General features: G+C 46.4%; 1 protein-coding gene across 7 annotated transcripts in view; it reads left to right on the top strand.

Moving 5' to 3' along the window:
• The window catches only part of WDR7 (WD repeat domain 7), a 115169-nt gene extending 101654 nt beyond the window's left edge, over positions 1-13515 (top strand). For all 7 annotated transcript variants that reach the window (XM_040540757.1, XM_040540754.1, XM_040540751.1 and 4 more), the window contains 2 exons: positions 7952-8056; positions 10838-13515. In XM_040540757.1, coding sequence (XP_040396691.1) covers positions 7952-8056; positions 10838-11041 — 309 coding nt within the window. In that variant the 3' untranslated portion in view covers positions 11042-13515. The remainder of the gene's footprint in view (positions 1-7951; positions 8057-10837) is intronic.
• Positions 13516-24246: the final 10731 nt, after the last annotated feature.

Here is a 24246-nt window from a genome sequence, read left to right as displayed (position 1 = left end):
GAAGGAAACCGTCATGCTATCCTGTGTATTACAGACGCATTTTCCCCATAGGCTGCAGTAGTTTTACCCTGAGCTGATCTTTCTAAACCTGCCTAATAGGAGAGTTGAGGGATTTTATGCATTTTCATTATGACAGGAGATGGTCTTAGCCTATTAACAGCAAATCCAGCTACCTGAGGGATGCGATAACAAAATAAACATTTTTTTTCAAGTTTCTCAAATGTCTTTTAAAAATAGTGTTTAATTATGCCTAGGTGGTTAGGCTGGTGGTAATTTAGCGGTATATTTTATGAGAACAGACTGTGCTGATACTCTTCTGTATGGGAAGCTGGTGAAGGTTTATCCAAGGCATGAATTTACAGCACACTAACTCCACTGCATTAACTCTCCACTTGGATATTGTTGATCTGCACCAAGTTGCCTCTGTGCGTCACAGATAAATCTACTTTGCACATATAAATATATTCATTAAGCTACAAGAAAAAAATGCAAACTGAGAGTCCTCACATTACAGCCTAGTAAGTGCACCATAAATTCGTGCCGTAACTCCACTCTAACTTTGTAGCTTTGTAGCCAGGCAAAGTAATGAGGCCTCAGGAATCACAGAATTTGCTTTTTTAGGTCATGGCGATCAGCAATACTAATTTTTTAAGAGTCTTTTTTGTGTCTTTCTATACTCTTTTCTATTTGATTTGGAGACTGATTTAAAGGAGCTTGCGTATTTTGCCTTTGGAGACATATGGAGTTTACAAATACAGGAACATCTTGTTGGGAGAGGAAAGGCAGGGATAGACATCAAGTGAGGACTGTAAATCCAGGAGCAGAAATCAGGAGTGCTTTCAAATAATCAAAGTTAGTAAAAATTAAATAAGAAATTGATGCAACACTAGCTTTCTGCTTAACTCCAGTGCCTCAGCTGTTGGGTTCCAAAGTGGGGAGCTGACAATGTAATCAATTCCACTAAGGATTTTTTTTCCTTTTTGAAGTGATACAATTCAGTGTACAAGAGTCAAATAGACTGGAAAAAGATGCTAAACTTACCAACCAGCCTCTGAGGCCACAAACCCCACGCTGAGTATACAGATTTGTTACAGTACTGAGTTAGTTGCATCTCTAGAAGCCGCGGCAGAAGAAAAGTATGCATACAAATTTTACACTGAAATCTGTAAAGAAAATAAAGTTTCTAAATTTATATCTAGTTCAGCCGTTCCATCCTACTCAGACATTAAAAGTCTAAAGGCTGAAGTCAGCCACAGCTCAGTCCCATCAGCAGCAACTTTTGTAAACAATACACGTGGTAGGAAGGTCTCATCCTAGCCTGGGATGTAAGCAAATTTTAATCTGTCCACCCCGGCCTAATGTGTTTTCTTTCTGCCTTCTGATTTTGCATGACCACAACAGTCATGCTTGAAAACAAAGATATCCCTTATACTGTAATTCTCTCGAAAGATAAAATAGGAAAATTGCAATTTGAGCGTATTATCTTCAGCCAGGACTTTGCAACTAGTAGAAGGAGGGCAGAAAATGCTCAAAATGCATTAAATGGTCATGATCAAACTTAGGTTTCCCCATTTAGGGTTGCCTGTGACCAGCAAGCACGTGTTTAAACACGACTCTCAGTAGATATACAGAACTGTTTAATATCATGTTGCAAACACAGTTTTTTAACTGACCTATTTCTCCAATCTAGACATGACCTTCCAAATTTCCACTTGTTTTGAGAATCTTGATTTTGATGCTTTTGACTCCTGGAAGAAAATGAGAATGGTAAACATGGAACGAAAGCAGCTTCACAGAGTTCTGCAGTAGGCTGCAATTTGCCCAGGAACTGATAAAGATCTGGAAACACGGTCAGAAAATTAGAGTGAGGAGCAGCAAGAATCAGATGGCTGATTTCAAAAATCCTGGTGCAAGTTCCTTTTTTCCTCAGAGTGTGCATGGCAGAAGACACTTCTGGGAGGATAATGAAGTCCCCAGACCTTAGCGTTTTGGCAGGATATGCTGATCTTGTTAGCTTTTCCTACTCCATTTGAGTTGCTGAACACTTTAAACAAAAGTCTCAGGTCACTTGGGAACTATGGATTTGTGTGCTTTGCGAGTACATTGAAGGCTATGAAGTCAAAGGCTATGAAGTCAAAGGTTAAAAATATTGCAGTGCTCCAAATATGAATGTGATATCTAAGCAGTTCTCTGTAAAACTTCCGTGAGTGGAGCTGGAGCTGGAAGGGAAGAGCCGCATCCTAGCAGAACTGTTTAAGGACAAGTACTGCGTGCTGAGCCCAAAGTCCCATCGCTATCACGGCCCCATCTATACTGACACAGCTTAGAAGATATTTCAGCCAAACGGTACCTTAGCAAGATGCACTTTGACTAGAAAGAGTGGGGAATTTATGGGAACATCGTGCCTGCTTGAAAATCTAGTGACAGCTGCTTGAATAGGAAATGTGAAAAATCTGGCGCGCTGACACCACGTCTAGCGTGTCACCCAAGGAGTGGTCAGGGCTGGAGATGCTACGTGCCCCAGCCGCTACACACTCCAGTTATAAACCACCTTATACAGCTACTCGCTTTAAGGGTGTGATTTGCATTTTGAAAGTTGGTTAGATGAAGTCCCCGTAATAAATGGTAAATCTATTCCATGTTGTGACTTTTTGGAAAGCGTTCAATATTTTTTCTCCGTGTGAAGTGCTCTCTGGCGCTGGGATATCAGCCCAAACTTCCTCGCATCTGTTGAGTGTCAGTCCTGAGGGACTTGTGGTTCGAGATCTAAAATTTTACAGTGCTTCACAGCAGCGAGCATGTGCAAGTCAAGAGGCCTGGTACTTGGCCAGTATAATCTCCTTTCTAGGTTCCTATCTATATTTTGTATTTTTTTTACACAGACTGCTTGTAATTGATAATATACCTCTTTGAAGTAAGGATTTAAAATAATTAATGTTTCATCTCACAAAATGCTATTAACCTGGAGAAAATATTAAGCACTTTTTTCTCCCGTTTTCATTGCTATTCTGACCATAATCAGAATTCTTATTTAAAATTATTTCCCTGGAAGTTACAGCATAAAGGTCAGCCTACGAGCTGTTGAAACCTCTTTTAAAAGAATAATTGTCATGGAGACAACTCAGTAGTGTTATTGAAATTTTTGTCTGACACATACTCATGCGTATACTCTGAGGTGCTGCTACATTACCATGTACCTCTCTTTAAACCACCATGGCATTAGTTTCACAGATGAAAACCTTCTTGCTGGTATTAGGGGCCGACTGGTTCATACGTGTGGTGTATTTAATTGTCGTACGGATTTTGATGGTGCCACACGAAACTCTCGAACTGACAAGAACATTCTTGAAGTGAGAGCATAAACCCGGTGTTTGCAAACATCTGGGTGTTTGGGAAGTGGGCTGGGTGGATTTGGGGGGAGCCACGTGTGGATTACAGTCACAGTTTCAGGGGATGCAAGGCTAGCTCTGGGCTGTTCTACAGAGACGGCGAAATGGTCAGGCTGCACATTTTGGAAACATTTCTAAAACATCCTGTAACACTTGGATGGGTGCAGCTGTCATCTAATTTTTTCTGGATTAAGTTCGGTCAAGAAAGAAGCTGCCTCATTTTCTGGTTGTCATTTGCCCAGGAAGTAAAAGCAAATTGTAATGAGGGAATCACAGCAGGAGAACCTCCTAACAAATGAGAAGCATATATTGACTGACAGCCGGCATGCCATTTCGGTGATAAATGTATTTTTATACACTGCTGTTCAAGGTCACTTTCTGCTCTCGTTGCATGCTGCCTGTCAGATCATGCAAGTCACATTTTAATACTGAGTAATAGTAATGGTTGATGCAAAATTCTATTACCGTAAGATTAAAAATTAAGTTATATATGTTATTAAGTTAAACATTTTCATATATGTGCTTTGACTTTATCTTGATGCTATTGAGAAGCCACTTGAAGGACAGGAAGATTTAATTTGAAGATTTAAATATACTTTTTCTCAGTATAGTCCTGAAATTTTTACTGCAATTGTTATTATTACTTGAAAGAAGACGGAAATTTAATTATTAGAAATACTGAAATTATTTAAATTTATGCTATATTAGATAATTCTACTAAATTGCTTGGAGAGTTGGGTTCATGAAAGCCTTTGAGGGGGCATCACAGAAGAATTTATTTGTGGTATGAGAAGCGAGATCACGTATCTTTTCAGGTGAAGCTGTTTAGTTTTGCTAACTGTGTTTTTATAAAATGTCCTCAGTGTGTACACGCAGATCATGATCTTGAACATCTTGTGTGCTTGGATTTTGAAGGACAATTGGAAAAAAAAAAATTGAAAGAAAGGTTTTATCGGGCACGCTCTTGTTCCAGCTGAGCTTAGGCCAAAGCTGACAGTGTTTGGGGAACCATACGTTCAACATGGACGGTGTGCAACGCAGTCCTTCTGTATTTATGTTGTAATTATACATTGAAAGAGAGAGTGGTGATGATTGCAAGGTGGAAAAAAATAAAAATAACCAGGGAAGGAAAAGAAAAATGCGACCTGGGCATAGCACATTGCTGCCTTGCTGAGGTGCTGTTCATCTCCTCTGTGACTGAAACCAAGAGCAGCTGAGAAGGAGCTGCGATGGCTTCTTTACTTTTACAGCAGTCTTTGTAAGTATTTATTTGTAGGTACTCACTGCCTAGGTCTGCCATCTTCATCTTCATTTCAAAGACCAGTATTTATTTCCCCACACAATTTTGGCTCTCTGCATGTTCTGCGGGTCTTTGTACCCCTTGCTAGCATTAAAATTCAAATTCCAATTTTTAATTTAAATTAAAAAAGAAAAACTTTTCTTTGCATGATATAGAATTAGTCAGTACATGTCACTGCCAGAGGAGACCACAAAGAGATCTGTGCATGTCAGTAAAGCACTACTGCCCTGCTTTTCCTTCACAGCTCATTTCTGGTTGTTTGTTACATGCTGCTAAAAATAAAATAAAATAAAATAAAATAAAATAAAATAATGATCTATCAGACCTAGCTTTATCTATTAATAATATCTGTTCTAAACTTGCATTGTTTTTAATCTAGTTTGGGGAGGAGGTAGAGGAAGAGTTGCCTTTTTTCTTTCTTCCTTTTTTTAATGGCACCATCAATACCATTTTTTCAACTTATTTCAGTCGTTAGCTCTCTTCCGTTAGGCTTTGTCTTTAGCATAGATAACTTCTATTTGTGATTTATTTACATTCTGTATTATGATGTATTTAGGTCTGCTTTCTGGGTAACACTTAGAGGTGCTCGCTGTGGCAGAGGGCCTCAGCTGCACTGCTGGGTTTGCCCGTGAAGTCACTGCCAGTGATTCGTCTCTGATCAGGGCAGGAGTTAGAGTCATCTCCTCCTTAATTTTCAAGTAACCATTCCTTGTGCAGAGGCTGTTTCCCACGCAAAAACTGGAAACGATACTTTCACACCGTTCCCAGTTAAAGCCGGCGGATCTTTGTGAGTGTGGTGTTTGGCTGTGGCAAACCTCTTGTTTGCTGGTTTTCACACGATGCGTACTGGAAGGGTAGCGCTTCTGGGGGATGCAGTAGGCATGCTGCTGTCTCAGTAAGTGATTTTTTGTTTGTTTCATTTTACTTAAGGTACCCCTAGAGACTGGGGAGGTAAATATCTAATAATAAATGTGGCGGAATATTGCTGTGTCTCTGTAGTGGTGTATAAGTTACTTTATCAATTTAAAGTATGCATTTCAGTGTATTTATTAAAATAAAATTGCTGCGGTGATACAGTACTTATTTTTTATGTCACCTTTAACAGAATAATGCAGGTCAGCGTAGAGTTTGCTAAATATTGGACTTAGAATGAGGCTGTCATAGCTCCAGTATATCATGTGTTAGAGGGCTGCGGCGGTGGCAGGTGCAGAAGTCAAATAGTCTCCCAGGAGCGTTCTCCCATTAAAAAACAATTGGTTGGGCAGCGGGAAACTACAAGCAGCTGCACTTTGTCCCACCCCGCCTGCCGGTCAAAATTGAGACCGTTTTCTAACCAATGTTGCACAGATTTTTGCATACTTTTCCTTGCGTACTAATATAATTACTTCTGAACAGGAAAACTGCAAATTGTTGGTGCCCTAAAAGAGGTGCTGCAGAAGCACTGCTGTCCTAATCCATTACTGCAGCAGGACGGGGCCAGCAGGGGAAGTCTGAGCTCCAAATGGATGGGTGCAAGCAGGATATTTTGAATGAGCAGCAATAATTTGGTTTTGTTATGCTTATTCGCTTGCCTAAGAAACAGAAGATGAGCGTTGCAAAGTACACATTTAGATAGTGCACTAAAAAATAAATCTTGGCTTGAAAGGATTAGCATCAATTAGAGAAGCACTCGCTTTAAATAACAAAGCACGTTCATTCCCCTAAGGATTGTACTTATTGGAACACATTTTCAGTAGTAAAAAGAGCAACAAGTGTGCTAGTACTATTGATTTTCCACCTTTGTATTACCAAAACATTTTTTATTGACAAGTATTACTTGCTTGTTAAGTGCTGCACAGTTTGATGGGTCTAAAGGCTGGATCATCTAATTAATTGCCCTTTCAAATCTTCATCCTAAACTGTGGTGATTACATTAAAGACATGGGTTTGGGATTCCGTTTGACTTTACTCAACTTGTACGTGATAAGCAATAAATAAATATATTAATGGGTTGTTAATATTAGCCCAGCTTTAGGAGCAGTGTGCCTTCTCAGTAGGTCCGTGCCTTTTAGTGTCTAGGAGCTGGTGTGCCTTCTCAGTAGGTCCGTGCCTTTTAGTGTCTAGGAGCTGGCTGCAGGGGCACTACTTCTATTTTCACAGTCTAGTTTTTGTTGCTGAATATTACAAAGTCTTTTTTTCCACACATTTAAAGTCCTGCCAATTTGAAGCTGGCACAGAGCCTCTTCATGCAGAAGGAGCAGCCACCGTGTATTTTACCAAGAAATAGTTTGCGCGCATGTCACTGGTGTTTTCTTTATGATAATCCAATAGAAAATGATATTTTCAAAGAGAAAACTTCATGTGTTACTGTGAATTAAAAACAAACGAAGCAAAACAATGATAAAAAACCCACCAGAACCTGTATGTAGCCCTGTATTGGCTGGCCCTGCACTCAGTATTCACGTGGTGGTGGCTGCGTTTCTTCCTCCTCCTGCTTCAGGGCTGGCCACGCTCCGGCTCGGGGCTGCTTTTCCCAGGAGTGGGGTGCCACGAGTGGCTGGAGATCTTGCACCATTGGCTATGAAGTGGGAGGGTGGGGGGCTGCCCGGCTTCGTCGATACTGGCATCTCCAAAGCCTCAGAAAACGCTTAACACAAGCAAGTCCCGCCGCGTACGGCATCCGCCCATGTCTGCAGTTATTAACCAGTGAATGCGATCGTGACTGTGACTGGCCACAGAATGCCCGGAATAATTTTTCATGGTGCTCGTGTCGTGTCTGTATGGTGGGGTATTTTATAAAGCGGTTGTTTAACTCTGGTGAGACCCGTCTGTAGGTGTGGAGCGCACCAGGCGTGCGGCTGGTGGAGCTGGCACAGAGCAGCGGCACAGCCGGGGTGGCTGCGATCCCTGCCACAAAACTGCCTGCAAGGCTGGCGGCGGGAGAATGAGAGAGGCGTTACCCCAGGAACCACACTCTGAAATCAAGGTTCCCCTTTGTTCTTCAGAGGCATTTGCCAATAAGGCTTGTTTAGGTTGCGGGTGCTTTCCTAGTGTCATACCTGAGATTCAAGACCTAAGCTACAACGGTGAAGCGGGAGGAAGAGGCTTCTGCACGCAGAGTTTGCTTTTTACTGACTGTAGTGGGCTACTCAAGTCTTCCAAAAACAAATTCTAGAAGTTCAGCTCTAGAAGTTCAAGTTGTGTTTACGTACAAGCCTGTTGAGCACCGCCGTGGTGCAGAGTAACAAACGCTCTCGGTTTCTGTTCTCTCCCCTCTCACTAGACGATCCATGGTCACAAAGGGCCCATAACTGCAGTGGCTTTTGCCCCCGACGGCCGGTACCTCGCCACCTACTCCAACTCCGACAGCCACCTCTCCTTCTGGCAGGTAAGGCCTGTTACCGTGAGCCTGCGGGCGTTTCCCATCCCCGTGTCCCCTAGCGGGCCGGTCACACTCCGTGTGCTTTCACACAGCCCAGGTACACGCTGCACAAGTGTGTGCACACCTGGGTTACAGCACACTGACTTCGTGCAGCACGAACTCTCCAGAAGCTTTCCTTTTTCCAATGTTTTGCAGTGCTGTCTAGCCACCCGACTTTGCTGTGCATGGCTGCTTTTCTATTTTTTCAGTGTGCAGGTCTTTTTCTATTATTGTTTCTGCTTGAACGTTCCTTGCGGTTGTCACCCGATGAGGGAGGAGGGCTTGTTTGCATACGGATCAGTATGTAACTGCAGGGCAATCAAAGAGCAGTCTCAAATGTTGGGCTGTGTCCTATTTGATGTTTGAATCTGAAGCTGTTGTAACAGTTCAGTTTCACATACCTAAAGCACCCACCCGACAAGATTCAGGACCATGCAGGAGACCCCCAACTAGTTCTCAACAGGCCAGGACAGGTGCTTCTGCTCCCATCCTCGGTCCCATCCCTATCAGTAGGCATTTTCCTTCTCTAATTTCTGGAACCTTGTATAGAAGAAGACCTTCATGACATTTCTCCATTTTATTTTTTATTAAACACGATGCAGAACTATTAAGGTGACCACTGGTCCCATTACTGCTCAGCAGCCACAGCTGCTCTGCCTCGAGCCCGCGTGCCGTACCGTCAGGGAGCTGTGCTCCGCTGCACCGCGCGCTGTGGAGCTGCCTTTTATTTCCATAATAAGGCTGGAAACAGGAAAGCTGAGGGAGAAACGATACAAAGAGGGGCTGAAATGGGAGAAACTGAGGATCAGACTACCGTTTTGTGAAGTATCTAGATAATTTATCTTTCTTTTTTTTTTAACATCAGCAATTCTTTTTGTCTTTGTGATCTCATGTCAGTAGGAGTATTTTTGTTAATTGTGGATAGATAAACATGTAGCTTGGTGGGACAGATTGCCGCAGAAGAGGCCTTTACTGCTGCCTACATTCCCTAGGTAGCATTTTTTTCTTCCTTCAAATGGCTTTAGACTTCAAAATGGATCTGAACAAGCAATTTGTGCAGACTATCAAAATAATGTAGTTTTGCAGTGATCAGACTATAAAACCGAACTCAGTATACCCATAATTACCAGCTAGTCTTTAACGTAGTTCCCTCGTTTTGTTGCCATTCATTAGTTCTACAGGTGCCATAATAATTATTAAATTATTATCCCTCACTACATTGTGTGCTTTCTGAAACAGTAAATGAGAACAGCAAGAATCTTCATCCATCAGTCACATTTATTCAATTTAAGTACTCAGGGAAAATCTGGAAAGCAATCAGACCAGATCTTGTATAATTGGCAGGAAAAAAAAAATCAGGCACGCACGTGTTTTAAATTGTGAGCTGCCACATTCTTCCAGGTGTATAAATGCTCACGTTAAAGTGGCTTTTACATAAAGAGTTAAATATACCTACACATTTAGTTTTAAAATGTGACCTCGTGCACTAGTGATTTTTTTTCCCTTCTGTGTTCTATTTGGCACTATTATTAATGCAGGAAAATCAGTAACATTAGTCATCTTAAAAGGGTTATTACTCAAGATGATTTAAATTGTGAAAATGTCAGTGGTGCTTGCATGCTCCCTGCTAGAGATGCCATGATTTACACTCTCTGACACCATTCTGCTGCTGAGAAGAGCCAGGAAAAAGTAATGGCTTGTACTTTGTCCTGATCAGAATTCAGAGCGTGGCGTCAGCAGTAACGCACCTTCCCTGTCCCAGGGCTTCGCGTGGCACAGCCCAGGGATGCAGCGAAGCGGTCCGTGGAAATCCTAGGATTGCAGTGCGTAGGGACGGGAAGGTTTTCCCGAGGAGAGGAATGTTTTGGAAGGTGTAGAGGTCTGTGTGTCTTGGTGGGTTAGAGCAGCAAATCTCATTTTTAAAAACGTGGAGCTAGACAGCATGCATCAGTAACCGGCCTGCTTTCCAGAGAGTATAATGCAGCGAATCTCTCCTGAATGGTTTGTTTGTCCTCCAGAAAATAATAAAACTCTTGATGTTTAACATTTGCTTATTAACATTTCATGTTTCTCCTTAAATTTTGAAAAAAAATCCTTTAATAATAAAGCCATACCGATGAAGTATAAGTGATACTTTTCACCATACTGAATAAGCTATGCAATTTTCCTAGCTAGTTTATTGATTTAGATCTCACAATTCTATTTGAAAAAGATACAGTCAAGGAGAATGCTAATAAAAAAAATTACATGGGAAAAACAGGGAGATGAAGTGGTCACTGATTGCTAAACTTCACCGAGTTCTGTACATAGGAGGGAAGTTTTAACAGGTTCTTGACTGTAATTGGTATTCCACTTAGTCATATACATTCGTCGCCTTTCTCTTGTCTTGGAGGGGTGAAGGGGTACGTAGCTCTAAAGATGTTGCTCACAATACCGGGCGATAACATGCACTTACAGCTAGGGTGACTCCATGAGCTCCCCACGTGGGAGAGCAGTGTCACATGCCAACTGACTTTATTTAGTCCGTCCTTTTGCGAACTTGTGTGCTGTGGTCACTAACACCACCAGGGCCAGCGAGCGTGCTGCCGAACTTCTCGGCTGCTCTCCCATCGAATGGCGTTGCTTGGCCCTGTCTAACGAGATGCTAATTACGGCTGGTGTGGGTGGGCGGGGCAGGGCGGTGGGAGCCGGGCGGGTTCCCCGCTGGTGTTGGGGTGACACAGGGGTGACACGGGGCTGTCTCTGCAGATGAACACGTCCCTGCTGGGCAGCATCGGCATGCTCAACTCGGCGCCGCAGCTGCGCTGCATCAAGACGTACCAGGTGCCGCCCGTGCAGCCGGCCTCCCCCGGCTCGCACAACGCCCTGCGGCTGGCCCGCCTCATCTGGACCTCCAACCGCAACGTCATCCTCATGGCTCACGACGGCAAGGAGCACCGCTTCATGGTCTAGGGGAAGCCGCCCGCGCTAGAAATACATTTCTGTTTCCAACCTCCGTGTAACTCTCCCTCTTTCTTTGTCTCTGTGCTCCACACACCGATCGCCCCCCAGCGCCCCACGGACCGGCCAGGCCGCGGCGGCTCGGCCCGGCTCGGCTCCGCCGGGCGGACACGGACATGGACACGGGGTGGTTTCTCCCCGCGGCAGGGAGAGGATGGCTGCTGGGGAGGTCCCGGTGGCTCGGTGCAGCAGCAGCAGGAGACCCAGTCACGCCTTGACCGCGCTCCGAGGCCTGGAAAGTGGCTGCAGGCATCACCCCGGGCTCCTTCGCTGGGGGCCGAGCCCACGCAGCAGCCTCCTTAAACACGCTCGCGGAACCTCAGTGTTTACCAAAAAGGCTGGGTTTACACGGACTTTCTTCTAGTGACCACTGAATGATCGCTGGGTAACGCCTCTTAGAGCTAGCGTGTTAATGAGGGCCTAATTAACTCGGGATCGTGAGGAATTGAGTGTGCAGGAGTGAGTGGCCTCTGCTCTGAGCTGAGGGGTCACGTTTCCTCATGAAAAGACAGAGGTTTTGAGTTGGAAGTGCTGCTGTGCTCAGTCGTTGCTTGCTGTCGTCTGGAAGAAAGAGTAACAATCCACATGTAAATATTAAAAATCTCTCTAAGATGGAATAGCAAACTTGAACAAAGGAGTATTTGTATATAAAGGTGTTTTTTGCTACCAGTGAAGGTATTTATTTAAAAAAAGAGAGAGAGATAATAAGCTTTTTCTTCCAAAAGCCGCTCCCATTTGTGCTGGACCCTGCGTGGAAAGCAGGCTGTGCGCGCTTCATGGGCTGGCCTCGCCGAGAGACTGGGGGGAAACACTCCCTGGAGGGTGACAGCACAAATGTCGCTGGTGGTTAGCAATTCGGGCACAAAAAATTGTGAAAAATAGGTAAGTTATTTGAGTGGATGTATGGAAACAATTTCTTCAGCAGGAATATTCCTATGTAACGTTAGCTGTGACTGTGTTTCCTTCTTACATATCTAATTTTATGAAATATTTAATCGTGTGAAAGTACGCTGGTTTATGCTCACAGTAAAGAAAAAAATCTATAAAATACTATTTTATTTAAACATATTGCTGTATATGTTTGTATAGCTTTTTCTTTGCCATTTTTGTCTGAAAAGCTCACAGAAATAAGAAGGCTGTCTTTACATGGTAAAGTAAAAATGGTACTCATAGAATCCTCCCTTCCCCAAAAGGAATAAATTAATTTTTAAAACGGCTTCTAAATTTAAAAAGCATTGATTTTTTTTTTATTATTTTATTTTAGGTGGTCTATGTAGTACACTGTGTATGAAAGTGAGGTTTACAGTCCAGAAGCTACATATCTGTTTGCTGTTTAAAAATTTAAAAATAAAAAAGCGCAAGAAATTAAGACCATTAGGAATGTTTAACACAAACTGCCGTAAAATTTATTCTTTGTATCTGGCGGGAATGTAGAATATAGTAGAGAACTCTGTCGTAGAATATCAGGGTCTTTTCTAAGTGAACTAATGCAATGTGCATGTATATTGTGTTTATAAAGATATATATGTAACCTTGATGATCAAAGAAGAAAAGAAGAGCTGACAGAGGCTTCCATCTATGGACTGAAACGCGGTAACATTCGCTTTAGGCGTATGAGGGAGGCGTTAGGGTACACTGCAAGCATTCCCAGAGGTATTCCAGGATCCGACCCCATCGGTTTCGTTAGGGTACACCTCCAGATGTATGTGTTTACCTTCAGAAACAAACTGCGGCCCTGGTGGGAACAGCGGGCCGTAGCCCTCCAATGATTTCCTTTGTGGTACAGTGAACAAACATCTTGAATTATATATGCATTAAAACGTTTGTTTTAAGGTAGAAGTGTAATGGATTTTCTAAAGTGCGAAGGAGAGGCAGCCATTTTCCTCCCAGTCCTGCAAACCAAGCAGCAGAGGCGCTGACAGCGAGCGGTCCGGCGGTGGAGGAGCGTGCTCAGCCCGCGGCGCCCGTCTTCGGGGCAGCCGGGCTTGGTCTGGTCCTGCCCGGCCTGCAGCTCCTGCGGGTCCTCCCGGGAGACACCTCCCGTTTACCTGCCTAAACACAACCCCTGCTTCGGTGACTTTGTTAGCCCTAGTCCTCAACTTCTTCGCAGCCTCCATCTCTCAGCACTGCTGTAAAATTTGTATTGTCATTCCGGTGTAAGCTTTTAGTGCTCTATTGATTTGTTAGTGCTGTATTTGGACTTGTCCTTGTAAATGTGGAGACGTATGTGGCTTCATTGGCAGTTTACAAGCAAAAGATGACATGATGAGACACCTGTATGAAAATGTTGTAATGATGGAAGTCACCATCTGTGGTAAATGATTGAAGTGTCTGCCTCCCAAGCAACTTTTGAATCCACTCCCCATCTGCTGTATGTATTGAACAACCTGGTGTAAATATGCTTGTGAAATAAAACTGAATTGTATTGAAGAGTGTTGTTGTTGTGGCATCAGCCTGATGGCATGCGGATAATTTCCTGCACTTATTTTATGAGCCAGTAATCTGAAGTTTTTTCACCATACAAGAAATATATTTTTCATGTGAGGACCAGAAGAAGTGGCATTCCATCAGTCACGCAGAAGGCACTGAGAGCCCTCGGTACAAGAGGCGGAGGTAGGAAGGTGCTGGGAATAAAGTTCTCAACTCCCAGAACAACGTAGCTAAAGCAAACAAAGGAATTGTAGTCTTCCAAAAATTCACCAACATCAGTGTTGACAAGGTGATACTTCCTTGTATTCAGTTCAGATTCCTCCAAAGAAAGTAATTAATACAAATTAAACACTGAGATTTCCTAACATGGAGTGCAGGATATGCCACGTGTATTTAATATGCATTTGGGTTGAAATTTGCAATACACACTTTTTTTTTTTTTTTCCCGATTGCAATTGGTTTTACTTGTGCAAGAAGCCTGAGCAGCTTGGGGCTGGTGGAGGTGTGAGGCCGGTCAGACATTACCGAACAACCCTTCAGAACAAAGCAAATGGAAAAAAAAAAGAAAAAAGAATTGGGTGAATCTTCAATTTTCACAGTGCACGAATGTGTTAAAATATCCGTGGCCCCGGGGTTTTCTTCTAGGTGAAACGCAGGCGGTAGCAGCTCTGTCGGGGATGCCGGCGTGGATCCGGCACGGAGGGGCACGGCACTGGTGGGGGGCAAAGCCAGGCAGCGCCGGGCGAACTTTCACCTTTCCCCTCGCTGGCTGACAGCAGAGCTGAGTGGTGAAAAATCAATACCTAGGAGCCAGGAGGGAAATATTTCCAACCTCTAACTAGAGAATGTATTTTGACAAGGCCAAGATAATCCAAGCTGCACAGGAGAAAGAGAAAAGAAGACTCATTTTTAAAGCTTGACACTTCAAGGTGTTTTTGTGCAACGCTTTAGAGAGCATCGATACGCACAAATACCAAAGGTCAGAAAGAAAAGCCAGAAGAATTTCAAAAATTAGATGTGCTGGTTTTTGCTGTTTACTTCACAAAATATAAACTGTTTGATTTGTGCGTAGATATGTTCAAATGTAGTGAACCCAGTGAGCTCGGAGCTACAGTCTCCTCATTTAATAGAAATGAAAAGATACCAGAGCCTGTATTGTACCTTAAGCAATTTGCCTATAAAAAGTGCGTGCCTATTTCCTGCTATATATCTGCATTCGGGGACATTAATTGTTTTTGATTTGGCATGATTGCATTTTGATGCAAAAGGATCAATATTTTTTTCATTTATGCAGCATCATTTTTTTGATAATTTAATATCTGGCTGCGCTCTCGAGTGCTACACAAAATGCTCAGAAGCTCTGCGGCCCTTCCTGTGCTGCTGCTCCGAGGCTCTGGTCCAGGTCTGACCGGGCTGCAGGTGGCCACGACCGCGCACCTGATGGTGCTTTGGGTGTCCCCATGGCACCCAACGAGCGGGACGGCGGGTTTGTCCCCAGCGAGGGACAAACCGGGGCAGGAGCGGCGTCCCCCCGCTGCCGTGGCCGCGCTGGCCAGGAGCGCAAGTCCCCGTCCTGGTGCTAGGTGTAAAACCACGGCTTTGCCTTGGGGGGGTAAAGTCCCATCAAGGGTAATTTTGCCTGATGAATACGATCCAGGAAGTGTCTAGGATTAAGGCGTTGTGCTGATCAGGGTGGGAGGGCATGGTTAGTGGCAGGCAGCAGCATTTCCACGGGGCTGGCACCAGCAGGGCAGCGTGCGGGGACGGACTGACGGACAGCTCTTGACACACAGGCACAGAGGCGGAGGAAGAGTCAGAAGAGATCAAATGCGAAGGTGCTCTCTTTTCCAGCTTAAAAGAGCATGCATTAAGGCTGAGGGAGAGGAGCCAATACGGGGGAAGGTGATGGAGATAAGGAGTGATGTACTTTTACATTATTAATTGCGTATGCATGATTGCCTCCGAACTGTCACACAATATTCTGCTTGAACTGATGCAGTAGCGATTGCACACTAATTAGCGGGATTTGGAGTAAGATACTGGAAATGAGAAGCCACTTGAGATTTATAGGAGAAAAAAGGAAGCAGCAGAACTCTACCGGACACTTCAAACTTGCTGCCTTTAGTCACGAGAGGCACGGGGGAGGCCTCCCCCTGCTGCCAGCCCCACGGCCGCTCTCCGGAGCCTCGTGGGGCGCCTGGGCACGGGCCCTGCTGGGGCCCGCACGGGAGCAGGGTGCAGGGTGCCCAGCCTGACGGCTGCAGGGTGAGGTTTGATTGCAAGTGTGTGCATTTGGCTTCTGTCCTCTTCAAAGTGTGTCAGTCATGCGTAAAAACAAAGCTATTTGAAGATGCAGAGCACTGAGGTCAGTGCGAACTACATCAAATGTATTGATCACAGATTTTTTCCAAACAGCGTAATGTTCCTGTTTTACATTGCGCCTGCGTCTTGTGGCCCATCAGCATTCCTCGCAGCTGACTCAGAAATTCACCCAAACGCACCCCGGCCTCCCAGACGGACGTGTGGGGCTGCGTGTGGGCTCTGATGGCCCGAGCGCCAGGACAGCGCCATGCCGTGGGGCATGGCCGGGCCCCCGGGCTCAGCGTGGCTGGTGTGGTGCAGGTTTAGGCGATGGAGAGCCCCGTTCCCAACACGATGTGAACTGGATGGAAAGGACGCGGTGCTCTTCGCATGAAGCAGATTAATGGTGCGAAAGGGTCAGCAGAAGCTCACTCTTGGCTCACCTCTGGATGCGCTCCAAGATCCCAAGGCTCTGCTCACCAGGCAGCCAGCCGCTGAGACCCGCCGCGTGGAGAGCAAGGCTTTCCTCTCCGTGTGGAGATGGGTACGGCCAGGAGGCCACCAGTGCTTTGGAGTGAGCTGAATTTGGTCTCAAAAACCTTCTGTCCAGATCGAGTTACCAACCCCGCAGTGTTGCCTTCATATCTGTTTTCAGGCATTTTCCTTAGTCCTGGCGTGCTGAATTTCCACGCCTGCACATGTTGCAGTCCTCTCATACAAACTTCGTCTTTTGCAGCTTGAATACCTGACTTCATGGTGGCAGCAGGGGGGTTTGGTGCTGATCACTGCGTACTGCGCTCCCAAGTGCAGCAAGTCTCAATTCACAGGCTCGTGAATCTGTCCTGTCTGTGCCTGGCCTTTAGCAAACACCACAACTTCAACAATAATCATACTTTTGTCTTAACAAAAATATCAGGAAAAATGTGCATCAGGCAGTCCGAGCCTTCAGTGTGATAAATTGACACTTGATGGCAATAGTTGCCTGGAGTGCTCTTTGAACAGGAGGGCTCCTGGGGAACTTCCCTCTATCTCTGATGTCTGAAAATTAAAAATTAATCTTGTATGAAAAATTAAAAGGTGAAACTTTCTGCTGCAGCAGCATAGCTTTTTGAACGTTGATTTTGTTTTTAAAATGAAGGCTGAATGACATCTACGGGAAGATCACTGTTGGTTGTTACATTTAGAATATATGATTTTAATTGATTTCTGTAAATTGGAAACCAATTTGCAAGGGACCGGAGTAGCTTAAAATGTGGGGGTGGGGAGGGCAGATCTTTATTTACTGAAGTAACTGATTTTAAACAGGCATTTATTCACCCCTGTAGGGCTGCTCCCGGTTTATGATCCAGTAGAAGAGGACTGCTGTTTTTATCATAAACATCTGCACACCTTGCAAGTTCAAATCTGATTTTTTGTTAAAATTTGACAGCAGGGAGTGTGTTCCCCTTTGCTGTCAGGCCCTGCGTGTGCGCCTCGCATTCACCTGCTCCCAAGGTGGTCACGGCAAGTGCCCGGGGAAATCCGGGTGAGTTTAACACAAGCATTTCTGCTCGCTTCCTTTCAGGTCAGTGACGGGCACAGTCGTCCCAGTGCCTGATGTACCTTGCTGTGGAGGCAAGGGTAAAATCTCTGCCGACCGGCTGCATTAGCGATACCTGACGTGGACATTGCTGTTGATGAGCATCGAGGATACCACGTGGCAGCTGCCACATCACCTGGCTGCTTTTACACTACGCATTCTGAAATGTCGTGTACCTTGTTAAATAGTGACACTTTAAAAATCATTTAGTGCTCTGCGTCCAGCCCTCATGCCTCTCCATTGAAGGGCGTGGGGTGACACCATTTATAAATTCAGCCCAGACTTCAGTATGAATGATATTTTTTCCATGTAGGTTTCACCAGAAGGTGAAGTCTTCTCCAGCAGCCCACAAGGGCTGAGAGTAGCAGCGTGCCATTAGGGCCGTTTCCTGGCAGTCCCAGACGGCGGGGATGGCTTCAGGAGAAGGTGTTTTCTGCCTTGAAGGATGATGTCGACCCACTGTAATTATCTTGCTACTCCAGGAGGATCTTAAAGGTTGATTTTATAATATTTCAAGACAGAGATTCTATGGTAATGAATTGCAATGAAATGCAAAGAAGTAGGGAGTCAAACAGGCAGCGCTCTGCAGTGCGCAGCACCACTACAAAATCACAAAAACATTCCTCAACAGAGAAGTGGTTAAGATGTTAGACTGTATACAATCACTTCATTTGCAGCTCAGCCAGAAAGTGGATTAAAATTCGTTTTAAAGCAATTACAGGTTTATTGCAGAAACAAACGCAGCTATTGTTCAGCTGATGGATTGGACGGCTCAAAGAGAAGGAGAACCGGGAGGATCGGGAGCAGAACAAATGGAGGCCCCTGCAAGTCACAGGCAATGTGAGAGGGCAGCAGCGATCAGAAAGCCATGACAGACCTCGCTGTGGTGGCTGTGCATGGGCCGTGCAGCCAGCACCGGGCACTCCATGGCCAGAACCGAGCCCCAGCACCACACACTGCGTTGTGCAGAGCCGCTTCCCTGCGCTCGCCCAGCTGGGGTTTTAAACCCAGCTCATGTTTTTTCGTGAGAGTGGGCTGCTAGCCCTCCTGCTAGCGCTGCCAAAAAAAACTCAGGCCAGGCAAAATCATTTTAGCAAATCATTATTTTTCTGGAAAATGCTCTTCTGTGCAGCAGGTTGTTCACATCGTCCAGATGATGCTGGCAAAGAGCTCTCCCCATCGACACCACCAGCAGAGATATCTGTGTGGGGACGTTCTGTAAAACCTCCACGGGGCAGGAGTCAGCGGTGGGACCTGCCTGGGATCAGGGGACCTGACCTCGGCCCCGCTGCTCGGGGCAGGCCCCAGGCCCGGTACCGAGACCATTCGCTGCCTCCAGCCCGGGGCAGGGGCTCGCTCCTGCACAGGCACCGGCTAATGAACGCAGAGCTTGTGCGAGGCGGCCACGGGAAGGTGGAACCGCACCAGTGCCTGCAAATATCTCCTGGGGATAGGGGCAAATATTTGTCTTTTGTCGGTCTATTTGTTATCTGTGAATATTTTTTTTTTCGTAATCCCTTTTTGCAGCCTGAAGGGGAGAACTGTTGGCTTAAAGTAAACCTATTTAGAAGAGAAGTATTCATTGAAATATCGTGGGTAAGAGATAAATTATAAATATCTAAATTGCTTCTCCCTTAATGGAATAGTTACTGACTCGCTAATCCAGAAAAATTGGGCAATTTCACTCCTGGTGTTAATTCCCAGGCTTCTGGCGAAGCGGGAGACATTTGGGAAGGCTTCATGAGATGCGAGGCACATCCCCAGCTGGCGGTGGGTGACAGCACGCAGCCGGGGCTGCCGCAGGACCGCTCCTGTTTCGGGGCCTGGAGCAGGGTTTGCCAGCAGCTGCAGAGAAGCCCAGCACGGGAACGGGTGCAGCTTCCCAACTCGACGGGGCCTTCCCGGACAGCGGCTGTGCCGGGGGCGCCGTGGCATCGCCCCGACCCGTGCCCTGCCCCGCTGCATGCAGCAGCACCGCTACGGCTACCGGGCACGGCTGCAGGTGAAGCAAAGCACTGTTGTTGTTAGTGCCATGGAAACTGTTGTGCTTGCAGAGTTTTGTAAGATCTAACCTTAAAATACAAGCTTTTCAGAAGGCCATTTTGCAGCACGAGGACCTCTTAATTAGGGAGTCCCCTTCACTGGCACGTGCCGCCCCAAAGCCCAGGAGCTGTGATGACAAAAGGCAGGTTTCCTTCACGTTCCAGGTGAGTCTGCCCATCCAGCATGCTCACGTAAGCAGTCTGCTTTGTATCTCCTGAGAGGAGAGATGAGACGTGATGGCTATTTCCTGCTGGCCCTTCCAGCTTGGTTTAATGAAGTATGTGATCTCCGTTTTTCTGCTTGTGTAGGATCCTATTAAAATAGGTATCATACCAAGCATCATGCAAGCACTAAAGAAACCTGCTTTAAACGCTGGGCCCTCCATGTGCAAACCACACTGGCAGCGTCCCTGCTGCCTCTCCTGTCCAACAGCTTTCCTTCCTCTTTTGCCCATTTTCTCCCCATCCTTCCTCAGAAGGAGGAGAGCAGGGGAGGTGCCGTGGTCACGACTGCGGACCGCGAGCTGGTTTAGGGAGGGAAGTGGACCAGAACCCAGATTAGAAGCTAACCTGACACGAAAGCAATCAAAGTTATCAGCAAACCATTAAATTGCTTCCAGAAATAAAGCCGCGCCGCTCTCGGCAGGCAGAGAGGAGCGATGGTGGTGCCCCCCCCACCCCACCAGTGCCATTCCCCGCACCCTGGTGGGCGCCGCGCTGCTGGGCCCGGCCTCACCCCCTGCCCACCCAGCCCTGCAGGCAGGGGATGGGGAACGGCGGGGAAATGGCTTCCTGCACAGCGTGCCCGAGCCACGCGAGGCCCCCATGCCCCCCTGGCTGCCAGGGCCTTGATCCGGGTCAGGCGGGGGTGTGAGGCTGCCTGGGGGCCCGGCCAGGCCGTCACAGCCCTCACACCCAGCTCCGTGCCGCGTAGCTGCAGCCCTGTGCCTCCCGCGGCCTGCGGAGCAGCCCTCCCTTACACTGAGCACCGGGAGCAGGATGCGACCCCGGCACGGGGCAGGAGGCAGCCGCAGCGTGACGGAGCTGCAAGTGCCCAGTACACGTTATTAGGCCTGTTAGGGTGAGACACTCTTTTTATTTTAAAGCCCTGATGCTAAAAACACGCTAGCATGTTGAGTCGAGCTGGTGGGTGCTGGTTTTGTCAGAGGTGCTGTCCCTGGCAGCAGTGTGGGCTCCTGTCCTGTGTGTGCAGGGCCTAAAGGGAGCCGCAGCTGAAGGCCAGGGAAAGGAGGGCTGGGACGTGGTGATTGCAGCTGTCGTGGCCGCTGCAGCGCTCCGCTGCCGTGAGAGACCCTACGTGAGCTCCATTGATCATTCATAGGATGTCAGGTGGCTTACAGATGGGAACTCAAGCCTATTGATTTTTACTAGCTTGCTAAAAATTGAAAAGGGGGGAGCAAAAAACCCTTAAAAAGCCGATGTTTAAGTATTGTTCCCTATACGGTCATTCCCCCACACCGGTTTGTTTTAAAGGAAACACAATATATGCATCTGTGTCGTTTGTGAGACCACTGGGCAGCACCAAGTCGCGTTTGGGTCACAGGCTAGGGCATCTGGTGAGCTGCGAGACAAAAACAAACAAATAAAACCAAGAGCTGAAAACCAAACCCAATCTTTTAAAAGCTCCGTAAGTGAAATGAATTCAACCAACTCTAAATTGGCAACAGTTCCACTACGGGGATCTACAGGGTTTGTAATCAAAGGGAGAGCAGCAAGATGAGTTCCCATCAAGTGCATTGACTTGGAAAATGGGGAAAGTTTAGGGTCAGGCGTACGTATTCTCGGGGGAACGCTTACCATGGAAAATTGGAAGCAGAGAGGGCTTCAGACAACGCCACCATGATTACTTGTTTCAGTGTCAATTTTCTGTACTTTTCAGTTTACTGAAGACATCCACCTGCTCATAAAGTATCGTAGAGCTCTGGCTGTGGGAGAGGGATTTTGTCTTTCCTTGAGCCCAATATTAATTACCAAAGCCTGCACAGCCCTCGTGGTGGTTAATGTGAGTACTCCACTCCATGGCTAATGAGAGCACATTGTGCCAGCCGTGGATAAATTAAATGAAACTATCGCTCAGTGTTCTCATTTTCCTCACTTGTATCTCGGTATTGTTTTTCCTGCAGAAGAGATACTTTGAGTATGTACAGTAATTCATCTTCACATATAAGCCTGCAGGTAAGGCTAATATCAACTCCCTAATGGCCTGCTGTCTTACAAATGATATAAGATATTTGGAAGAAGCATAAATGGGACGCGTGAACTTGGAACCACAAACCACCTATCAGGGACATCTTATTTATTCGCTCTGCAATGACGAGTAATTATTCTGTTTGGGAGGGAATAATCATTCAGGTTTTGTCACCTGCCTTTCACACCTCTTGCAGACGTTCAATACCACAATCCCTCATGAACCTGCAGTGCATGGCTTGCAGTCGAGGTTCCCTCGGCAATTTGGGAAGAAATCGCTTTTCCTATGACTTCAGATAGATGATCTGGTACCAAGAGGATGCATGAAAAACAATATGCAGGAAAATAACCGCACCGTGCAATCCTTCATTGTTTTGAAAGACATTAGCCTAAAAATTGAGTTATTTTTTCCAGATTTGTGCTGGTTTCTTTTCCAGAATTTGTACAGTCATTCCTTAGAGACTGCTTTGGCACAACAAAAAATAAACCCCAGCCCTAGCTTTTTAGTTAAATAAGCAGAATTCAAGCACAAGGCTATGCTAGAAAATGTGCAGTAACCCCCTTCCCCCCCACCCCCAAGTGTGTCCAGGTTTATTTTGCACAAGGTAATGTCATCTTTGAATTATGTAGTGAGGGACAATACAAGTAATTAGACCTGATGTCAATAAAGCAGCTGATAACACGCCGCAAGCGAGGTATATCTGGCACCAGATGATCAGCTTCCAAATTCTGTTGTTGCTCGGTCGGGTTTTGGTGTCAGCTGAGCAAAACCCCCCCGTGGCCAGGCAGTGTGCTGTGTGCCTGGCCCCTGGCAGCGTGCGCCAGGTCTCCGGGACCTGCCACGATCCACAATGCTGAGAGTCGCTTTCTTCCATTTTATGTTTTTAAGAGCCCATCTTGTGAGGCAGCCGGCAGGAAAGCTTTCCTGGGCAACACCTACCGAGATTTATGAAAGCATTGTTCACAAAACAATGGTCCCACGTTTTGGGCTGTCCTGAGGGAGGCAACGTGCGGTGCCGGAGGTCGTGATTTCGAGGTCAGAGGTCTGAGTCACGAGGGATTAAAAGAGATTAAATATCTTCTTCTCCAAAACTGCACGTTTGGATAATTAATTGCTCCCTGAACATGGAGGCTTTAAATGATTGCCCTCCATAGATGCCAGATTCAGTCTCCCTTTCTTGTTATTTGTCTCTGCATGGGAAAGCACAAGCGCATGGGAAAAATACTTGTCTTTCTGTAAGGAGCAGTCAGCATTGTTCAGAACAGGGGCTGACTAACAAAGTTAACCATCTGCTAATTAAGCTCACTCGATTTTCCAGGTAAGCAGACACTCCGCATAAAACTAATACTCAGCCTCCCCTGCGCCCATGAGCTCTGCGGCGGTGGCTGCTCGCGGGCTGTGTCCCGCCGGCACCAGCGCTGCCACGGGTTTAAACACACGCTGAAATTAATCTGCTGGATAAAACCTTTTCTTCGTGGTCTTTCATTAATCACCCGTCCTTCCCATATTTCCTTGTAGGAAAATAGATTTTTAAACCTGTCAGATGTGGTTTTGTGGGATTCATTTTGTGCCTTTTCTGTCTGATCTGCGCTGCCAGGGAGGAGGCAGACAATTAACTGATGGTTTAAAAATGCAGAGCACTCATTACCGTACTTAGCTAATAGACGTGAATTATGTAACTGCTGGATGTGCTTAGGGTATTAAATATAGACTTTTATTTTGGGATATTAGGTTTCCCAGCAAGGCAAGTGATTGACACATCTGAAAATTCAGTTCCCAGTTGTGTGAAAAATAGGTAGCTGTGAAATCTGGGCCCAAATTTGGGAAAAGAAAAAAAAAAAAAAAAAAGAATAACTGAATAACTGTTGGCTCATCTGGCACTGGAAAGCTGCATTTGGTTTTTCCCAGACCCGCCAGACCTGCTTCAGTCAGTGCAGCAGGACATCCACCTAGGAAAACTAGCTGCCAAAATGCGAGCCCGCGGCGGGCAGCATAAACCCGACCACTTCTCTGTGCTCTGGCCATGTTCATGCCGGCTTTGCCCGGCCCCCCCGCCCCACGGGTCCCCCCCGCGTGAGTTTCCAAGCCAGGGGCTGCCGGGCGCCCTGCCCACACCGGCCGTGGTCGATGAGCGCGGCACCGGGCCGCGGGGCTGCAGCAGCGGGCAATGGGGAAAGGCTGGTCTGCAAGCAGGGGTGCTCCCGTCCTCTGGCAAGTGTCTGAATTAGGCAGTTTCTAGGATGAAGGCTGTCATTTACAGCTAAACGCCCCAATTTAGTGCTCTCAATTTGTCCACCTTGCTTTCTGGGTTAATCTAAATCCTGCATGGCTTAAACTCCCCACACCAAATGCCGTCTGCTTTGCTCTGCAGGGCCTCAGGGGGCACGGCAGCAGCGTGACGGAGAAGGGGACTTGACCCCAGAGCCTTGTCACCTTCTAGGGTGACAGTGGAGTCGGTGCAAGTCAGGCTGGCTTTCAAAGAGGCATGGAGCGGTCGGGGTGGGCAGGGAGCCCCGGGTGCCCCTGGCGCCCCCGGCCCAGCAGCCCCCCGAGCAGGGTGCCCAGCCCCACGTGCAGGCGGCTGCTGGAGACCTCC

Source organism: Cygnus olor, chromosome Z, assembly GCF_009769625.2.
Source record: "Cygnus olor isolate bCygOlo1 chromosome Z, bCygOlo1.pri.v2, whole genome shotgun sequence".
Taxonomy (NCBI): domain Eukaryota; kingdom Metazoa; phylum Chordata; class Aves; order Anseriformes; family Anatidae; genus Cygnus; species Cygnus olor.
Note: the sequence above shows the minus strand (reverse complement) of the source record. Positions and strands in the feature narration are given on the sequence as shown.